The sequence below is a fragment of the Acomys russatus genome, chromosome 11 (genome assembly GCF_903995435.1).
Source record: "Acomys russatus chromosome 11, mAcoRus1.1, whole genome shotgun sequence".
NCBI classification, from domain to species: domain Eukaryota; kingdom Metazoa; phylum Chordata; class Mammalia; order Rodentia; family Muridae; genus Acomys; species Acomys russatus.
In genome coordinates, this window is record NC_067147.1 from 54642631 (window position 1) to 54659397 (window position 16767).

At 51.2% G+C, this 16767-nt stretch overlaps 1 protein-coding gene across 1 annotated transcript in view; it reads left to right on the plus strand.

The window, feature by feature from the left end:
* Positions 1–9586, plus strand: part of Tspear (thrombospondin type laminin G domain and EAR repeats) — a 202653-nt gene extending 193067 nt beyond the window's left edge. The window contains exons 10-12 of the mRNA XM_051153298.1: positions 4438–4625; positions 5960–6061; positions 9044–9586. Coding sequence (XP_051009255.1) covers positions 4438–4625; positions 5960–6061; positions 9044–9197 — 444 coding nt within the window. The 3' untranslated portion in view covers positions 9198–9586. The remainder of the gene's footprint in view (positions 1–4437; positions 4626–5959; positions 6062–9043) is intronic.
* Positions 9587–16767: the final 7181 nt, after the last annotated feature.

Consider the following 16767-nt stretch of genomic DNA (forward strand, 5'->3'; position numbering starts at 1 on the left):
TTTGAGGAAGACTTTGGTCTTGCAGTCTCCAATGCCATGTGGTTTGGGGGCAATCTGTAAGGTATATGAGGCCCAGACAATGGCAGGAGAGGGTGACATCAGACATGAGGTCAGTGGGAAGCAGTGTGAATCCTGAAGGTCAGGACCATTGCTCCCAGACCCTTGCACGTGCGTGCACGCGCATGTTTGTGCACGCACACATGGGCCAGCACAGATACCCGTGAGGCCTGACCACAAGTCCGCCTCCCTGCCTTGGTTTCCTTTTCCGTGCAGTGGGTGTGGCTGAAAGCCCTCCTCTCAGGACAGCGGCACCTCGACAGCCTTCAGATGATGCTTGTCTGGGCTTTGTAGATACCACAACACCCCTGTGACTTTTGCATTCATTGCTGAGACAGAAAAGGGCCCTGGCCCTTGCAGGCTGGGAAGGCACCAGATTTCGGGAGACCTCAGTAGTCAGGCAAGAGCACAGAGTGGGGGCCACCAGGAGTTAGCCAAGAAGTGTGCTATGCTCAGGGAACCTTGGGAGTGCGTCTTCCTTCAGCCTTGGCCTGACCTGAGAGCAGGGGAGGCTCTGGCCATGCATCTGCCTTCCCTCCTCTCCTGGACCACAAAAACATCCTCATTCTTTCCTTATCAAAGCCAGGCCAGACTCTTTTGTCCAGCAACTAATCCGTTGATGGCAGAGTGTCTGCTCTCCCTCCTGGGAGCTGTGGGATGCCAGTGGCCACTGGCATCAGCTCCTGCCAAGGTACTCTAGTGGCATGCACCCAATGCCTGGACAGCAGGCAGATCTCTGGGGAAATGCCTGGGGCGGGGGGAGGGAGGGAGGGAGGGGGAGAGAGAGAGAGAGAGAGAAAGTGCGCAAACGCCTCCTCTCCCACAGCCTTCTAAGACACAGTGCCTGAGGTAGCCTGTAGCTGCCCTTTCACCTCTGAGTGGGAGGGACTTGCAGAGGGGGCAGTGTGGGCTTCCCCAGGAGGGGCCAAGCTAAGGGCTCAGAGCTTGAGTCAGCAGGGTCCCTGCAGGTCTGACGTTACCCAGGAACCATGGACAAAGTGAACATCAGACTTTTTAAAAAATGAATGTGTATAGAATTATGTCCCAACTATTATGTGGGATATATATGGAGAATCAAATATCGTTCCAAAGTACCTGAAATTTAGGTGGAATTATGTGTGTGTGTTGGGTGGGGGTGACAGTTGCTAAATCAGTACCCTAGGCTCTGATTGGGCTCAAAGAGTGGACAGGGGTGTGCATTGCCTGAGCCTCACCTGCCAAAGCGTGCAGCAGGCTGTGTCTCTCATACCCCACTGATAAAGCAGATTTTCCTGGTGACCCAAGGCCCTCTGCCAGTACCTGCCCAGTGGGGTGAGCCTCACATACCCCATGATGCCATGCTCACTTCTCACCCACCTTCCTAGCTCCTATGGGCTTCAGGGCTCCGGCACACGCTTGCTTTCATCTTTTTCGCACTCAAAAGCTGTCTCTATCTCCCCAGAGCCCTCCTCCCTCCCTTCCCCCTTCCTGCTACCCACTGCTTTCCACATGGCTGCTCACTGAGGCTGAGCACCTGGCCTGGCCCCAGAAAGAAGTTGTTGCCTCTCACACTATTCCGGGAGAGCTTGCTCTGGGCCTCCAGCTACCTCAGGTGGCATAGAGAAGCCATTACCAGGGCTCCCTATGCAAATTCCTTGACGTTCCATCAGCACAGGTGAGCAGAGAGCAAGCAGCTCAGAGCTGAAAGGAAGCCCTGGTATTCCAAGGGAGATGGATTCTGTGCGGGTATGTATGTGCATACCTGTAGGCACCTACCTGTACACATGTGGGCACATGTTCAGACACATGTTTGCAGGTGAGTGTGCATCTGATAAGAGATGTATATACACTGATATACATGCATGTGTTTACACATGCTTGTGCATACATTCACAAATGTGCATAAACATTGTATATACGTGTTCTACATGTATGTGAACATGTTTCTGTGTATGTTCAGACACATTCCTGGGCATACATATGTGCTGTGGGCATGAGAGTACACCAGAGTGTCTGTATGCCATAAGTATGTAAATAGGCATGCAGTCAACAGTGATGATTTTCTCAGTACTTACTTGCAAGAAGCAAAGCCATGACAGTCGGGGCCACTGCCTGTGCCTGTGCCTGTGCCATGCTGTTCTTGGGTGGGGCTCTGGCAGTCTGAAGGTCCCGTAGGCCAAGTGGGGTGGTCCTGGACTGGTCCCAGCAGATAGCCACAGCCCTGAGAAGGTATGCTGATCTAGAAAGCTTCGAGGCTGTGACCCGAGGACCCCCTTGTCCTCTAGAGTCACACTTTGTGCCTCTCAAGCTTCCTCAAGCTCATCCCTGGGGCCGCCTCCTCCTTGGATCCCCAGCTGGTTCTTGCCCACTACCTGGGTGGCTGGGCTCTGTGGGTACTGGCGCCCTCTGCTGTCCATGGAAAGAATACTATTATGTTCAGCTCGGAGCTGGTTTTTTTCCTAAGCCCCCAGCAGGACTGGCCAGCCAGCCCTTGGACAGTGAGGGGACATGGGCTCTTGGGTAGTGTGCCGACAAGGAGTTAACTGGCCTCTACTGAGAGCAGATTTTTAAAAAAAAACACCATCCAGAGGAGGCCTGTGAAGATAGCTCAGTGGGTCAAGTGCTTGCTTACCTGCCATTTAGTCCCTAGAATCTCCCCCCATGAAAAAGTTAGGTGTGAGCCAGGCGGTGGTGGCGCACAACTTTAATGCCAGCACTTGTGAGGCAGAGGCAGGCGGATCTCTGAGTTTGAGGCCAGGCTGGTCTACAGAGTGAGTTCCAGGGAAGCCAGGACTACACAGAGAAACTCTGTCTCAAAAGCAAAACAACTAAAAGCAAAAGGTCAGGTGTGTCGTACAAGGAGCACATGCTTGGAATCTGCTTTCTAGAGAGATGAAGACAAATGATCTTGGGGTTCACTGATGGCTTTCTCAGTGAACCTCAGGTCCCACAGAGAGACTTCCTCTCAACAAAATAAACAGTTCCAAGTAATAAGACTTGAGGTTGACCTCTGACCTCCACATACATGTATGTGCACACACATGGACGTACTTTCCACATATGAACACACACCTGGAAGTTCCAGAGCCATTTCCCACGCTGGCCATGCAAGATGCCCCTCGAGCAGGAGGCTCCTGGGCATCGGTTGAAGCCAGGAGATGCCACTGGAGCACAACGCACTGCATGGCTCACTCTGTCCCCAGGCTGGGACATGCCAGGCCTGTGCCTGCTCGAGAGCTGTGGGCTCTTGCTGGCTATGTGGCTGAAGCATCCCTGCCCGGGGCTCAGGTCTCCATTGTTCAGTGAGAATCCCAGCAGAATCTGGCCCAAGGTGTTATCTTGAAACAGAGGGGAGAGAAAAGCATCATCTAACTAACATTGCACAGGAGTTACCTGTTACCCATAGGGCGTGTGTTGTTGGACAGTAGACACAGTGGTTACTTGTAGCAATGGCATGTGCTATTTTCTCCCTATGAGGAGAGTTGAGCTTCTAGCAATTATCTGTTGGTTCCATTGGCCTCTGGAAGTTTGGTTCTAGCCTTTGCTTTGCTGTGTCTAAGTTCTGTTTCTAATTCCAGGCAGTTTCCTTTAGTTTTGCACCCTCAGCCTTCCTTACTCAGCCTTCTGTTGCTGCCCAGACATACACACACACACAGTGGCAGCCATAGCCTTCTGATGGTTCCTGCCCCTGGCCCCTCCTCCTGCCCCAGGATCTACTTCCTGATGTGCCACACCCCAGAGCTCCCTCTACCCAGCAGCTCTTCTCTAACCTTGTGCCACTGGGGCCTAAGATACAGATGTGAGCAGGGGCTCAGACTACAGAGCCCCTGGCTGTGGGTTGGGCTTTTTGGAGACTGGTAGAGCACTGTCCATTAGGCACAGAGTCCCATATGAGCTAGCATACTCCTCCACGCCCCCGACCCCTGGCCCTCCTGCCCTGCTGTCTTCCTAGGCAGTCACATGCCTACTAGGACCCTGTCTGCCATTGCTGCAGCTTTTCTGGGAGCATTCCTCCTTGTTCAGAGCCTTCCTCTCCTGGACCAGGACTATGGATGTCTCTAGCCCTCTCCCTCTCTCATTTCCTGAGCACCACCGCCCATGCACTTCTTTTTGTAGGTCTCTCATTCAGGAGGATCTACACAGTTTCAGGTCTGTAGTAAAGGCTCCATCACCCCCCCTACTTCTGCCCCCCCCCCATGTCAGACCTCATGGAGCTGAGTGACCTCTGGAGCAAGCAGGCAGAGGAACTCTTTTGGGGCTCTGGCAAAAGGATGGCATCCAGGTGGCCTCAGTGGGAGGGCTGGCACTGGGTCACTGGGCACAGTGGTGATGATATTGGTGGCATATGGCACCTGGAGCCACCCTCATTGGTCCTCCTACACTGCTCTTCATTCGCTCCAGACTTTCGGCGCTGCAGACTGGGAGGTCTTCCACATTGGCGAGAGGGTCTTCCTTGCAGTGGCCAACAGTCACAGCTACGACGTGCAGATGCAAGCCCAGAACGACTCCTATGTCCTCAGTTCTGTCATCTACGAGCTGAACGTCACGGCTCAGACCTTTGTCAAGTTCCAGGACATCCCCACCTGCAGGTACCAACCAGGTGGTTGAAAGGGCAGAGTGAGCCTATGGTTGAGCGGCACACAGAAGGCCTCCCCCGGGCCATCCCCAACTTCCTCCCAGGACACCTGGCCGGGGCAGGTGGCCATGATGAGGCCCATACCCATGGCTGGCCTTGTGGGTGTAACTGGTTTCTTCTTAACAAGCAAGGCCTAGCGATGTGAATTGACCAAGGAGAAGGCCCTGAACCTCCACAAGGAAAAATGGTTTGTTATGACACAGGGTGAGCATCAGGGGAGGTCCAGGAGCTCAGGCAGGTGTCCCCTGGCACCACACACTGCCAGATCCTGTCCCACCTGCTCTGTGGAGCCACCAAGTCAGCACTGAGAGGGCAGAGCTGTCGCTACCTACACGGAATTCCTTTCACTATCTCCAAGTAAAACACAGCTGCAGCTGCACTGTCCAAACAGCAGAGCCAGGGGACTAAGCGTCAGGCGAGGCCCAGAGCAGTCACCAACCCAGAGTGCAGCAGGAGCTCCCACAGGGTCCTTCACTCCTTAAGAGCTATAGAAACATTCACAGCCCCTCCTGAGTGCCAGGTGCTCCTCAGCCTGAGAGCTAGAACACCGAGGGACCCGAGCCTCTTCAAAGGCGTGGTTGGTATCTGTGTACACAGGGGTGCACAGCTGTCAAAGTGCAAGGGGGAATCACACAGCAGGCAACAAACAGCACACAGAGTTGCCCCCAGAAATAGGCAGGACAGGAAGGGAGGAAGGGCCTTCTACTTAATTAGGCCCAATCTTTTGATTGGCAGATACCCACAATGTTTACTTTTTAAAAATTTTTCTCTCTCTCTTTTTAATCTAATTATTTATTTTAAAAAAATTTTTTTATTAATTTATTCTTGTTACATCTCAATGGTTATCCCATCCCTTTCTCTTTTTAATCTAAAAATAAAAATAACTCCTGGGACAAAGAACAAAAAGAGGAAACAGTGTAGTGCGCAGCTCAACCCACCAGAACCACTCTCACAGGAGCTGCCCATGGGAACTGGGCCAGGTGGCCCCTGAAGGAAGTCACATTGTCACACCAGGCTACCATGCCTACAACTGGGTATCTGCTGAGAGTGAGGTTTAGAATTAAGCACCCAATAGGCTTTTTGGAAGAAAGACTCGAAGTCTAGGGGATCTGGTGCCCTCTTCTGGCCTCTGTGGGCATTGCACTTGCGCACGCATGCACGCACCCAAGCTCTCACAAAAAGAGTAAGATGTATCTCAGGAGACAAGACCTGCCCAGAGCCCAGGGTTGGGCCAGCGTCGGCTCTAAAAAGGCATTAGTGTCCTCACCTGGCTCTCTGTCTCCTCAGCGCGCTGGACTGGGAGTTCTTCTCAGTGGGAGAAGATCACTTCCTGGTGGTCGCAAATTCCTTTGATGGAAACACTTTCTCAGTGGACAGTATTATTTACAGGTAAGTCCTGCTGGAGGCCAACATTAATCCACCCCCCCCACCCACACACGCACACACCTCAAGGTTCATAGTGATGGGGTTCAGGGCGGGAGCGCGGGCTGAGGGTGTGTTTTCCCAGGTCTGGCCAGGGCAGAGAATCTGATGCCAGGCTGTGTCTGCTAGAGGACACCCCATCAGGCCACACCCCTCCGGTAATGACTGACAGCTGGAGATGCATAAATGGGAATGCTAAGTGGGAAGTTATGCGGTCTGGTTTTCCTCTAACGTTGTGACACTCTCCTTGCACTTTTACCCCTAGGGTTTAAGGATTTAAGTGAACTACACTGGGCTGTGGTTCCATTCTCCACATGCCATCAGCTATTGCGTCCAGTCATCACCTGACCACGTTAAGCACTCTAATGGCTTCTCTCTTGGGGGGGAGGAGTCTCAGGGCCCTAGCCCCACTGACTGTCTCTGCCATGAAATCAGGGGCACTCTTACCTGGCAAGGCTTCTATTGTTTAGCTGCGTTAACTAAGCTCAAAGTTCCAGAACTATCTTGGCCAGCAGCAGTGGAAGCCAACAGCTCTGTTCATGGCTTTGATCTAAATGCCACAGCTGGGGTGATGCTGAGCGGCCCGTCCATAGCACTTGGGAAGCCGAGATATTGATCCACTGGTGTGAGAGAGAGCTGTTCTGGGCTGAGCGGCTGAGGCTGGCTCAGAATTTCTTCATCCTCCTGGATTCCGACTGCAGCCCAGACTTCAGATTGTAATAGGAAGTGAGGTTTGTCTGTGGCATCCAGTAGGCTAAAATCTCATAAGGATGTAATGCCCCTTCTCTCTGCACCTACGGCCAGGACAGTTTCAATAATAGCACAGCTATTTCCGTCATTAGGTTAAATGCACACCTGGGTCTGGGACCTCTTTGTGAGCCCCCTCCCCCACGCTTACCAGCTTCTTCGGGTCTCCATTCTCCTGAAATGCTTCAGCCACCTGTAGCTCATTAGGAAAGCTATGGCTTCGCTTAAACTTTCAGATTCGTTGCTATAGCCTTTTGAACACGAGAAAGTAAAAATTGTAAAGGGGATGTCCAAGGGGGAAGCTGGAGAGATGGCTCGGTGGTTAAGAGTGCACGCTGCTCTTTCAGAAGACCCTGATTCGGTTCTCATCTGCTCACAACCATCCATGACTCCGACTTCCAACTTCAGGGGGATCCAACATCGTCTTCTAGCCTCTGTGGGTGCCAGGCATGAACACGATGCGCATGCATACACATAAGCAAAACACTCATACAAGAAATATATTAAAAGTTTTTTTTCTTTTAAATGTATGTTGAAGAACGGTGGCCAAGAAACTGCTGGAATATAATATTGAAAAGACTTGGGGTATTGAGATATTGATCTGCTGGTGTGACGATGAACAGTGACAGGGTTGTTCTGGGCTGAGCAGCTGGACAAGGAGCTGGGTTCAATCCCCAGCACCCACAGAAAAGCCAGCCCGGGTGTGTAATCCCAGCGCTGGGGTGGCGGAGATAGGTAGGTCTCTGCAGCTCTTTGTCTAGCTGGCCCAGCCAAATCAATGAGGCCTGAGGAAATAAGATGAGGTGATTGAAAAAAATACCCCAAATCTATCTCTGACCTCTATACACATGTGCGTGCATGCAAACCAGCGTGCGCACACACACATACCCACATACACACACACACACACACACACACACACACACACAGTGAAAGGAGGAACGTTGGTAACATGCTAATAAACCAGGGTGGGTTTCACCTAAAGTAAATTGATAGGTGACTGGGCTAAAATAGGGCTCAATGGTAGAGCACTTACCTGCCATGCCTGAGTCCTGGTTCCTTTCCCAACACTGCAAAATAGATAGATAGATAGATAGATAGATAGATAGATAGATAGATAGATAGATAGATAGACAGATAGACAGACAGACAGACAGACAGACAGACAAAATAACATACAGCCCAGAACAACTAGAAAATCCATGCTCACCTAATTTGATAAATTATTGAATTTCAAGTCAATGGAAAAGGCTGTGTGGTTAATAAAGTATCTCACAGAACTTCTTCTGGCCTGTTGTCTAGAACAGGTCAAAACTATCATAACTTTATATCCAAGAGCAAAAATTAATTTTATATGGATTAAAAATAGAAACATAAGACAGGCAGTGGTAGCACACACCTTTAATCCCAGCGCTCAGGAGGCAGAGGTAGGTGACTCTCTGAGTTTGAGGTCAGCCTGGTCTATAGAGTAAAATTCCAGGCCAGCCAGGATGACACAGAGAAACCCTATCTCAAACAAAACAAGACAAAAAACTAAACTAAAAATGTCCCAAATGTAAAACACCTCAACAGAAAGAGAGGAAAAAAGCAAAGGTGACTTCATATTGCTTCAACCTGCTGGAAGACAGAGGCTAGGGAGGGGAGGGCTGCACACCGCACATGTGCAGGACCCTGCAAGCAGATGCCACAGCCTAGGGAAGTGGGCGAAACCTATGGTCAAGAATATTCTGGAGGACACAGTGGGGTGTGTCAGTGTGTTGATGGAGCCCAGTCACACAGGGTGGCATGGCTAGTTCACATGGGTGGCAGATACCTTTTGAAAAAATAATCTTGAAAAATACCACTGCTTCCCTTTGAGCTATGAGTCAGCCACTCAGCCACTTGGGGACTGTCCTGTGACCATGAAAACCACTTGTGGGGAACCTGCTGACCTCAGAGCAGAGAGCAAAGACTAGCTGTCAAGGCTTATGACACAGAGTGCTGTGCTTGTGGTAAGCCTGCTTCTGAGGGCTGAGACAAAAATAGCTGTGCCTCCTGAATGTATTCCCCCCAAGTATTTAGGGTGCCTGGAACAGGTTCCTGGGTAGACATAAGGGAGTTTTTGGATCCTGAATGAGACCAATTCTCTCCTGGGCCTCAGTTTCCCACTTGATCCTGGGAGCACCGGTGCCAAGGGGATCAGGCTGGCCATCTCTCCCACAGGTGGCAAGGCTATGAGGGCTTCGTGGCTGTACACAAACTCCCCACCTTTGGCTGTCGAGACTGGGAGGCCTTTAATACCACTGCCGGCTCGTACCTCATCTATTCCAGCGCCAAAGAACCCCTCTCCAGGGTCCTGAAGCTCCGGACTGGCTGAAGTCACCCCCACCCTACCAGCTCCCGCTCTCAACCACCTCTGCATGAGCAGCAGACAGAACCCACCCAGCCCTCTCTGGCCCTGAAGATGCCTGTACACCTCTCCACCCACTCTGAGCTGGCTCTTGCCCCCTCCCCCAGCTGGTGGCTATTACCAGAGCCACCGTCCTGGTGACTGGTGGCCAAATTTCAGGTGACCCTGGGGTCCTACAGGCTGAGGCCCAGGGCTACCACCCAATCTTGGTGCTCCCAGCCTGTGTCCTGCAGGCATTCTGCCTTAAAGGGACAGTTTGCTATCACATCTTACCTCAAACACAGGGGCCCTAGCAGTCTCTAGGGCCCCAGCTCTCCCTGCCGCCACCCCCCACCCCACTACTGTGCAGCCCTGATGTCATGACCAACACCTATTTATTGTGTTTTATCTATGTGGAAATATATTTATATTGCTCTTTACAAAAAGCATGGGTGGCATCCTTTTTCTTTCGGGGTCGCAGTGGTGGGCACATGCAGAGAAAAGCATCCTTTGTGGAGGGATTCTTCCCTGGTGTCAGTTCACTCACAGGCACTAGGGGCAAAGTTAGATCGGAAGTCCCCAACTACTGTGCAGCGCGTCCTTCTCCTTCCTGAGGACCCCTGGCATGGGGACACAGGTGCCTTCCCTCGCTGTACTCCAACCCCAACACAGCAGCCAGCTAGGTGTGTACACATGGACTGACGCCTTCCAGAAAAGGTCCACTTGTTCCTTTCCATGGCCAGGCCAAGCATAAGGCCCCACGCTTCTCTGGATAGTTCTAGAAGTGGCAGTAGATGCACTGTGAACCTTGAAGGCCATCACAGAGGGCAGGGACACTGGGCAGCCCCCCGCCCCAGGGTAGGCAGGAAGGAATAAGGTCTTGTGAGACAGCCCTATGGAAGAGGCAGGGGTACAGACCCTGCCACTTCAGGGGCTGGAGCCCAGAAACCACTGGCAGACATGGAGGGGTGGGTGGTACAGGGGAGCCCAGCCAGCCTGTTCCCAAGACCTTCCGCCAGCTGCTAGAGTTGGATGCAGGAGGCAGAGCCAGGACCAAGGCTGCTGTGGGCATACTCAGGGGCTTTGCCAGGTTTAATGGCAGCCTGCTGTTAGGGCCTTGAAGCCACAAGTGAGCAAAGGCCTGAAATATCTTTTATATATTGGATGTCAGCGCACCTGCATGGACACCAAAGTGTCTCTCCAGTGTTAGCATGAAGCTGAGATTTTCTCTTGCACACACACATGCACTCCACAGAGGTTGATGAAAGGAAGAGTTACCTCCAAAGAAGAGGCAATGTTGAAGACCTTATTCGGTCACTTCAAACACATCTTTAAAAATCCCAGTGCCTCAGGCGGATCGCTGTGAGTTCAAGGCCAGCCTGGTCTACAAAGCGAGTCCAGGACAGCCAAGATAACAGAGAAACCCTGTCTCGAAAAAACAAAAACAAACAATGCCTCTCCTGCTTGATAAGCTCTATGTAGCGAGTGAGTCATGGTGGGAAGATCTTTAATTCTGTGAGCTCCAAAACTGACCTCTCATTCACAAAAAATAAACTTCAATACGCAAGCACAGCAGGCCCAACAGAAAAGACACGTGTAGCGCCGTCCATCGGTCAGGCCAGGAGCCCGGTGCTGACTTAGCGCCCTATCTGATCATCCTTCACATGAGTCACATGGGGTGCTGGCTGGGCAGTGTGGGTTATACCTGTACCCCAACATCCACATGCTAGAAAGACCTCTAAAGCCAGTCCAACGGAGAAGGCGAGCCTGCCCTGCAGTCCTGAGATATGCAAGACCCACAGTGCATCTTCCACCTTCCTCACCCCATCTCTCTCCATGGCAATGGCTGAGGAGGAGAAAGTGTGACAAGTGTTGGACACCAGAATAGGATGGTGGATGACAGTGTCACCTCTAAGGACATCCAGAAGCTCTACCTCCAAGCCTCAGAGGAGCCAAGCTCTTGGTGAATTCAGGATGTCTCTCTGAAGGCCCTCAGCCTCTCTCCTGCTCGTGGGCTCTCCCATGAGGTCCCCATGAAGCTCCTGGTAAAAAAATAAAAAATAAAAAAAATGACCTGCCTTTCCCAGGTGGGCTGCTCCTACCTCCCTGCAGCCACACCCACATCTAAGGATGCTGCTTGGGTCCACGGATCAGCCCGAGTTCTCTTGAGGGCAGTGCTTGTGATCTGGACAGGCCTGGGTTTGGTGATCTTGTCTATCCATGAGTAGAGCTGAATAAAACCCATTTTCAGTGGTTCCCATGGATACCTCGGTCCCAGCTATTTCTTGCCTTCCCCCACAGTGAGCTGTGCCACTGTGCCCTTATCTACCCTGCTGTGGTTACTCTTGACATACCCCTACATAGGAGGGTACCATCTGCCCTGGACTGAAGGCACCCAGTACCCTGCTGTGGTTCTCTATTCCAATAAGGGTCTCTCTCAGCCATCACTGCTCTGGCCACTGGTCACCAGAACTAGCAAGGCCGAGGTACCACCAAGGAGGTCCCAGCGGCTACACCTCTCTACCCATAGCACTCCCTAGCAGGTGCCTCTCAGAAGGGCCACCCTGCCTCCCTCATGCCCTGCCCTCTGCAGTTTTCAGAACTCGATGGAAGCACCAGAGCCACTACAGGGGTGGGGGGAGGTGGGGTGGTCAGAGCTGGGGCCTCAGCAGCCCCAGCAAGTCAAGTTCCAGCATTTGCCCTCAACAGACCGATTAGACAGTGAGGATGGGATGACAGGCCTGTGCCACCAAGCCTGGCTGGTTTCTTTGGAGAGCATCAAAGACATAAACAGGTAAAAGTCCCTGAGCAGGAATCAGGACAGTCCGAGTCTAGTCCCACCAGCCACCTGTGGCCTTTAAACCTGTGTATGTGGTGAGGCATGACCCTTTGAGGCCTTTACCTCCTCTGTCCTTCCCTCCAAGAGCACCTTCCCTCATAGTCCCAGATGATGTCCACATAATCCATCTTTGAGGCCTGAGTGTCCAATCACCCAGAGAGCTGGCACCAAGAAGGGAGGCAAGAGACACTCGTCGCCAAAACAGTGGGCACAAAAATAGGGAACAGTAATTTGTCTTCCACCCAAAGGTGCCACCCTGGATCTGGCTGTTCTGAACAGAAACAAATATAAAAGCAGAGACTGTATATCAAGGTTTCCAAATTCCGAATGCAAGACAGATGGGGGGTAGAGAGCCCTTAAATGTTTACATGCTCATTGCTCTCTGACCTACCCAGCACTTCCTCGGGTCAGTCCCAAGTGTACTGGGCTGGTCGTCCTCCTCAGGAGTCCATAGTAGTGTTATGTGACAACAAAACATGTTTAAAATGCATCACTAGACAAATCTCAGTTTTCAGCTACGTTTCCTTCCTGGAAGTCATACCTCCTGCAGGAACATGTCAGCAGTCATCTTTGCCCCTGGCTTCTAAAGCTTTGCTCCCTATGAAACTGGCCAAAGACAACCAGCCATGTGTGGACACACCCATGTCACCTGTCTCCCAAACTGGGCATGATCTGTGTAGTCCTGCTATGGCATTTTTGTTTGCTCTGAGGTCACTGGTACTCTTGTTGCGATTGCTAGGGTTTGCCCTTTGACCTCTCTATTCACCAACATGCACCTTTGTCCCTCTAACACCTCCCCACCCCCACACATACACATATGCTTTCCCACAGGCACCTGGCATGTGCACATATATGCCTACACTCCCATTGGTACAGGAGTGCAAACGCATGTACACAAACCTCCAGCCCATTCTAGTCATAGACTCTGTCTCGAGCAGTGGATCCCAAGACCTCCTCCCACGTGTCTGGCTCAAATCTGAGGCACACTGCTCCCTCACAGTTGAGTCCTACACCGAATCTTAGCAGAACCTCCTGCAAGAGCAGGTGCTACACGGTGTGGACGCTGTCTCACACATCTACTGTTCAGTGGCACCCATCCAGGCCACACCGTTTTTGTCACCTGCCTGCCCAGCCCACCACCTCAGCAGGCCCACACTCACCCAACAGCTGTGCTGTCCTTCTTTGATCTCCTCAACCTTTGTGGCAGCCCCTTGCTCGGCTGTCAGGCTGTTGTTGCCTGTCCCCCATGTTCCTGCTCACCAGCCTTTGGCTTGCAGTCACTCGCACGCACGAGGCTGCCGGAAAGGATTGCTGGGCCACGAGGCAGGCTGATGACAAACTACAGGGCCACCTCCCACAGGAACCACTTCAGAGCCTTTGGTTCTCCCAACCCCAGAGCTCCCCACTCTCAGGTAACCAACAGGTGCCTGGTGCCACCTGGCATTGCCCTGAAATGTGGAGACCACAGAGAGCAGATCAAGGAAGGAGGCTGGAAAGCCTCAGGGAAGGTCTGTGCGTCCAGTGGGAGAGGATGGACGAGAAGCTACAGAAACAGAAAAGGAAGCACAGGTTCAAGCAGGACAGACAGCGAGCTAGTGAAGGCCAAACACCCAGGGGCAGGGATTATGTAGAACATTCTGTTGTCACAAAGTCAGTGGCCAAAACCAGCACAGCTTCCCCCCAGCTCTGTCCCCCAAGGCAGAAGGCCCACGCACTCTCCTGGCTGAAGTGCTGACAGAGCTGGCTTCTCGTTTCCAGTTGCTGGAGCCGCTAGCAGCTTGTGGCTCATGACCTCACTCCACATTCCAAGCCCAGCTGCTGTGAGTGCCCGAGAGCCTCTGAGTCCTTTCTTCCCAACCTGCTCCACATGGCAATGGCCATGGGACCATGGTCAGCAATGGCCACAGAACTACAATCACCAATGGCAACCTCAAGTCCTCTTCTTGGCAACAGCCACAGGACCACGGTCACCAATGGCAACCTCAAGTCCTTTTCTGCCATGTAAAGAAACAAGCTTGGTGGGTTCTGCGTTGGGGCAGGATACTTTCAAGAGCCACTGTCCTGCTGAAGTTCCCTGGGTTCTCCCTCCTTCTCTTTTTCCTTCTCTCCCACCTCTCCTGTCTTTTTTCATTTTTTTCCCTCTCTCTTTTCTCCTTTTCTCTCCTTCCTCTCATTTTTGTTTCTTGCCAACCAGAAACTGCTTGTTCTATTACTGAAAGTACCATATTACTCAGAGTTAACACATCTGCCATTTTGAGCTCTGAGGCTTTTTGACTTACAATTTCTTTGCAAATGGCCAAATTCACTGCAATTAAAGCACCGGGTATTTTTGGAATCTGACACTTCTAGCAATGGCTTGTCCTGTGATGTTGGCATGATGCTCATCAGAACCAATTATCAGCCGTGTCCCTTATCCACACACCCATTGATGCTGCCTGTGCCTTTAATGGTCTAATTCCTTTCTTACATTTGGTATTCACGTTCTCAAATGCCAAGGTCTCTATTAACACCTGTCCGGCATCAGGGTCTGACATGGCTGAAACCAGTCTCTGCAAGAAATCTGTGAAGGCTTCTCCAGATCGTACTGTAATAAATTAGATGAATCTTTTCCCCCAGGCTCCTCAACCTTATCCCAAGCTCGTAAAGCCACCAAGCGACACTGTTTCATAACATCACCGGGTTGAGTTTGTCAGAATACTGCCCTTCACCAAGCAACTGACCTTTAACAATGTTTGGCCCTCTTGCCCTATTCCACTGTTCTATTATTTGCAGCTTCTTCCCTCTGCCACATTAACCATTGTGACTGCTGACCGGCTTCTATCACAGCTGTTCCCAAGCCTTTCCAGTCTTGGGGAATAGTTCTATTTTGGGTAGCCCAATTACTTAATATTTGTTTAACAAAAGGGAACTCCATTCCATAGGGGGGAAAAAAACCCCAACCTCTTTAAAGTGTCTCAGATCTCGCATTTCTATTGGACGTCACATTATCTCATTAGCTTGCAGGCGCTGCACAATTTACTGGGAAAACCGCTGGTGACTTTGTAATCCCAGGCCGCTTCTCTGGCTTTGCACTTAGCTCAAGAATAAACCCTCCCTCTCAAAACGGGCTGTTTTTCTTTAACCCTTTCGCCCTCCTCCTCTCCCTTCCCCCCCCCCACATACCCCCACCCCCTGCCACCCCCACCCAGAGACTGGGAGGACCTGACACAGAAAGTGTGCACAGCAGAGCAGGGTGGTAATTTTGGGACGCACCTGCTCTTAGCCACCAGGTCTGAACCCTTTTTGTTCCCCTCTTTCTGAGGCATTTTGCTTTCCAAGCACTTCAAGCTCAACCCGCAAACCTCTGGCTGCACAGCCAATTCTGCAACAACCCTTTCAAAAAACGAGAGAATAGAGTGATCCTTCTGGGTTTCCTAATTCACCCTTTGTTTGTTTGTTTCTCAGCCCCCCTCATATCCACTCGCAGCTTTCCCAGTTGTTCGGCCATTCTCCCAACCTTTTTTTTTTTTTTTTTTTTTTTTTAAACAGAATACAGAAAGAAGATGAGGAAGAAATAGAAAATCCCCTCTGGGGGCAAAGTGAGGGAGAGCCCGGGGGCGGCAGCTGCAGTAAACCTTTTGGACACTGAAACAGTATACTCATTTCTTCGTGCCCTGCCGTCTCCTCTACTGCAGTAGAAGCCAAGTTTCCCATCATGCCTAGCCACTTCTGGGTGCCACTTGTCCTGCTTTTTAAAAATTTTTTTCCTCTATTTTATTTGGGCTTTAATATCTCTACCTCCCTCCCAACGCTTCTCCACCCTAATCCCTTCCAAGACCCCAGCACTAGGTAGGAGAGAAAGAGGGTTAGAGGGGAGAGAGTGCAGAGCTCTGTAAGCTATTTCCTACTGATTAGGGATGAAGTTCCTTGGGGCAAGTCCAAGCTTCGCCATCAGGATATCCAGCAGCCCAGCAAGCCAGCAATAGCAGACACAACAGCAAACACAGCAGCGGGGAAGAAAAACACACCCTCAGCCCCTCCCTGAGCTCTGGCATTTATACCCTCTCAAGAGTTCCCAGGATTAAACTATCTGCAGCTGATAAAGCTCACGCCCCTGCTAGCACACAAAACAATCATAGTTAGCAGCTGTAGACAAACTGAAAGGACGGCTGTATAGCCCACACCTGGGATAAAAACAAAAACAGTCACATAACATAACTGGATTTTTGTTGTTGTTTCTTTTTTTCCTTTTTTTTTTTTTTTTTTTTCCTTTTGAGACAGGGTTTCTCTGTGTAGCCTTGGCTGCCCTAGACTCACTTGGTAAACTAGGCTGGCCTCAAACTCACAGCGATCTGCCTGCCTCTTCCTCCTGAGTGCTGGGATTACAAGTGTGTGCCACCAAGCCTGGCTCCATAACTGGGTTTTTAAAGAAACCAAAATTCTCACTACAGTTTCTCATCTTTCCTTCCTCTCCACTACCTTTTTCCTCCCCACCCCTTTTTCTCCATGCACTACCCACCCCCTCCACCAGCCTCAGAGAGCCCACAATGAGAAGGTAGCCATGGAGAGCGGTCCAAGAATTCCCTTACCTCACAACTTGACACCTGTCCTCAGACTTGTCACTTCCAAGAGCCTAACAGGGAACCAAAGGACACGATGCACTGTGTCTTTATCTTTCCAGCTATTTTCCTGATAAATGGGAGTACATGCAAAGTTCACCTGTCCCCGCAGGGCCTGGAA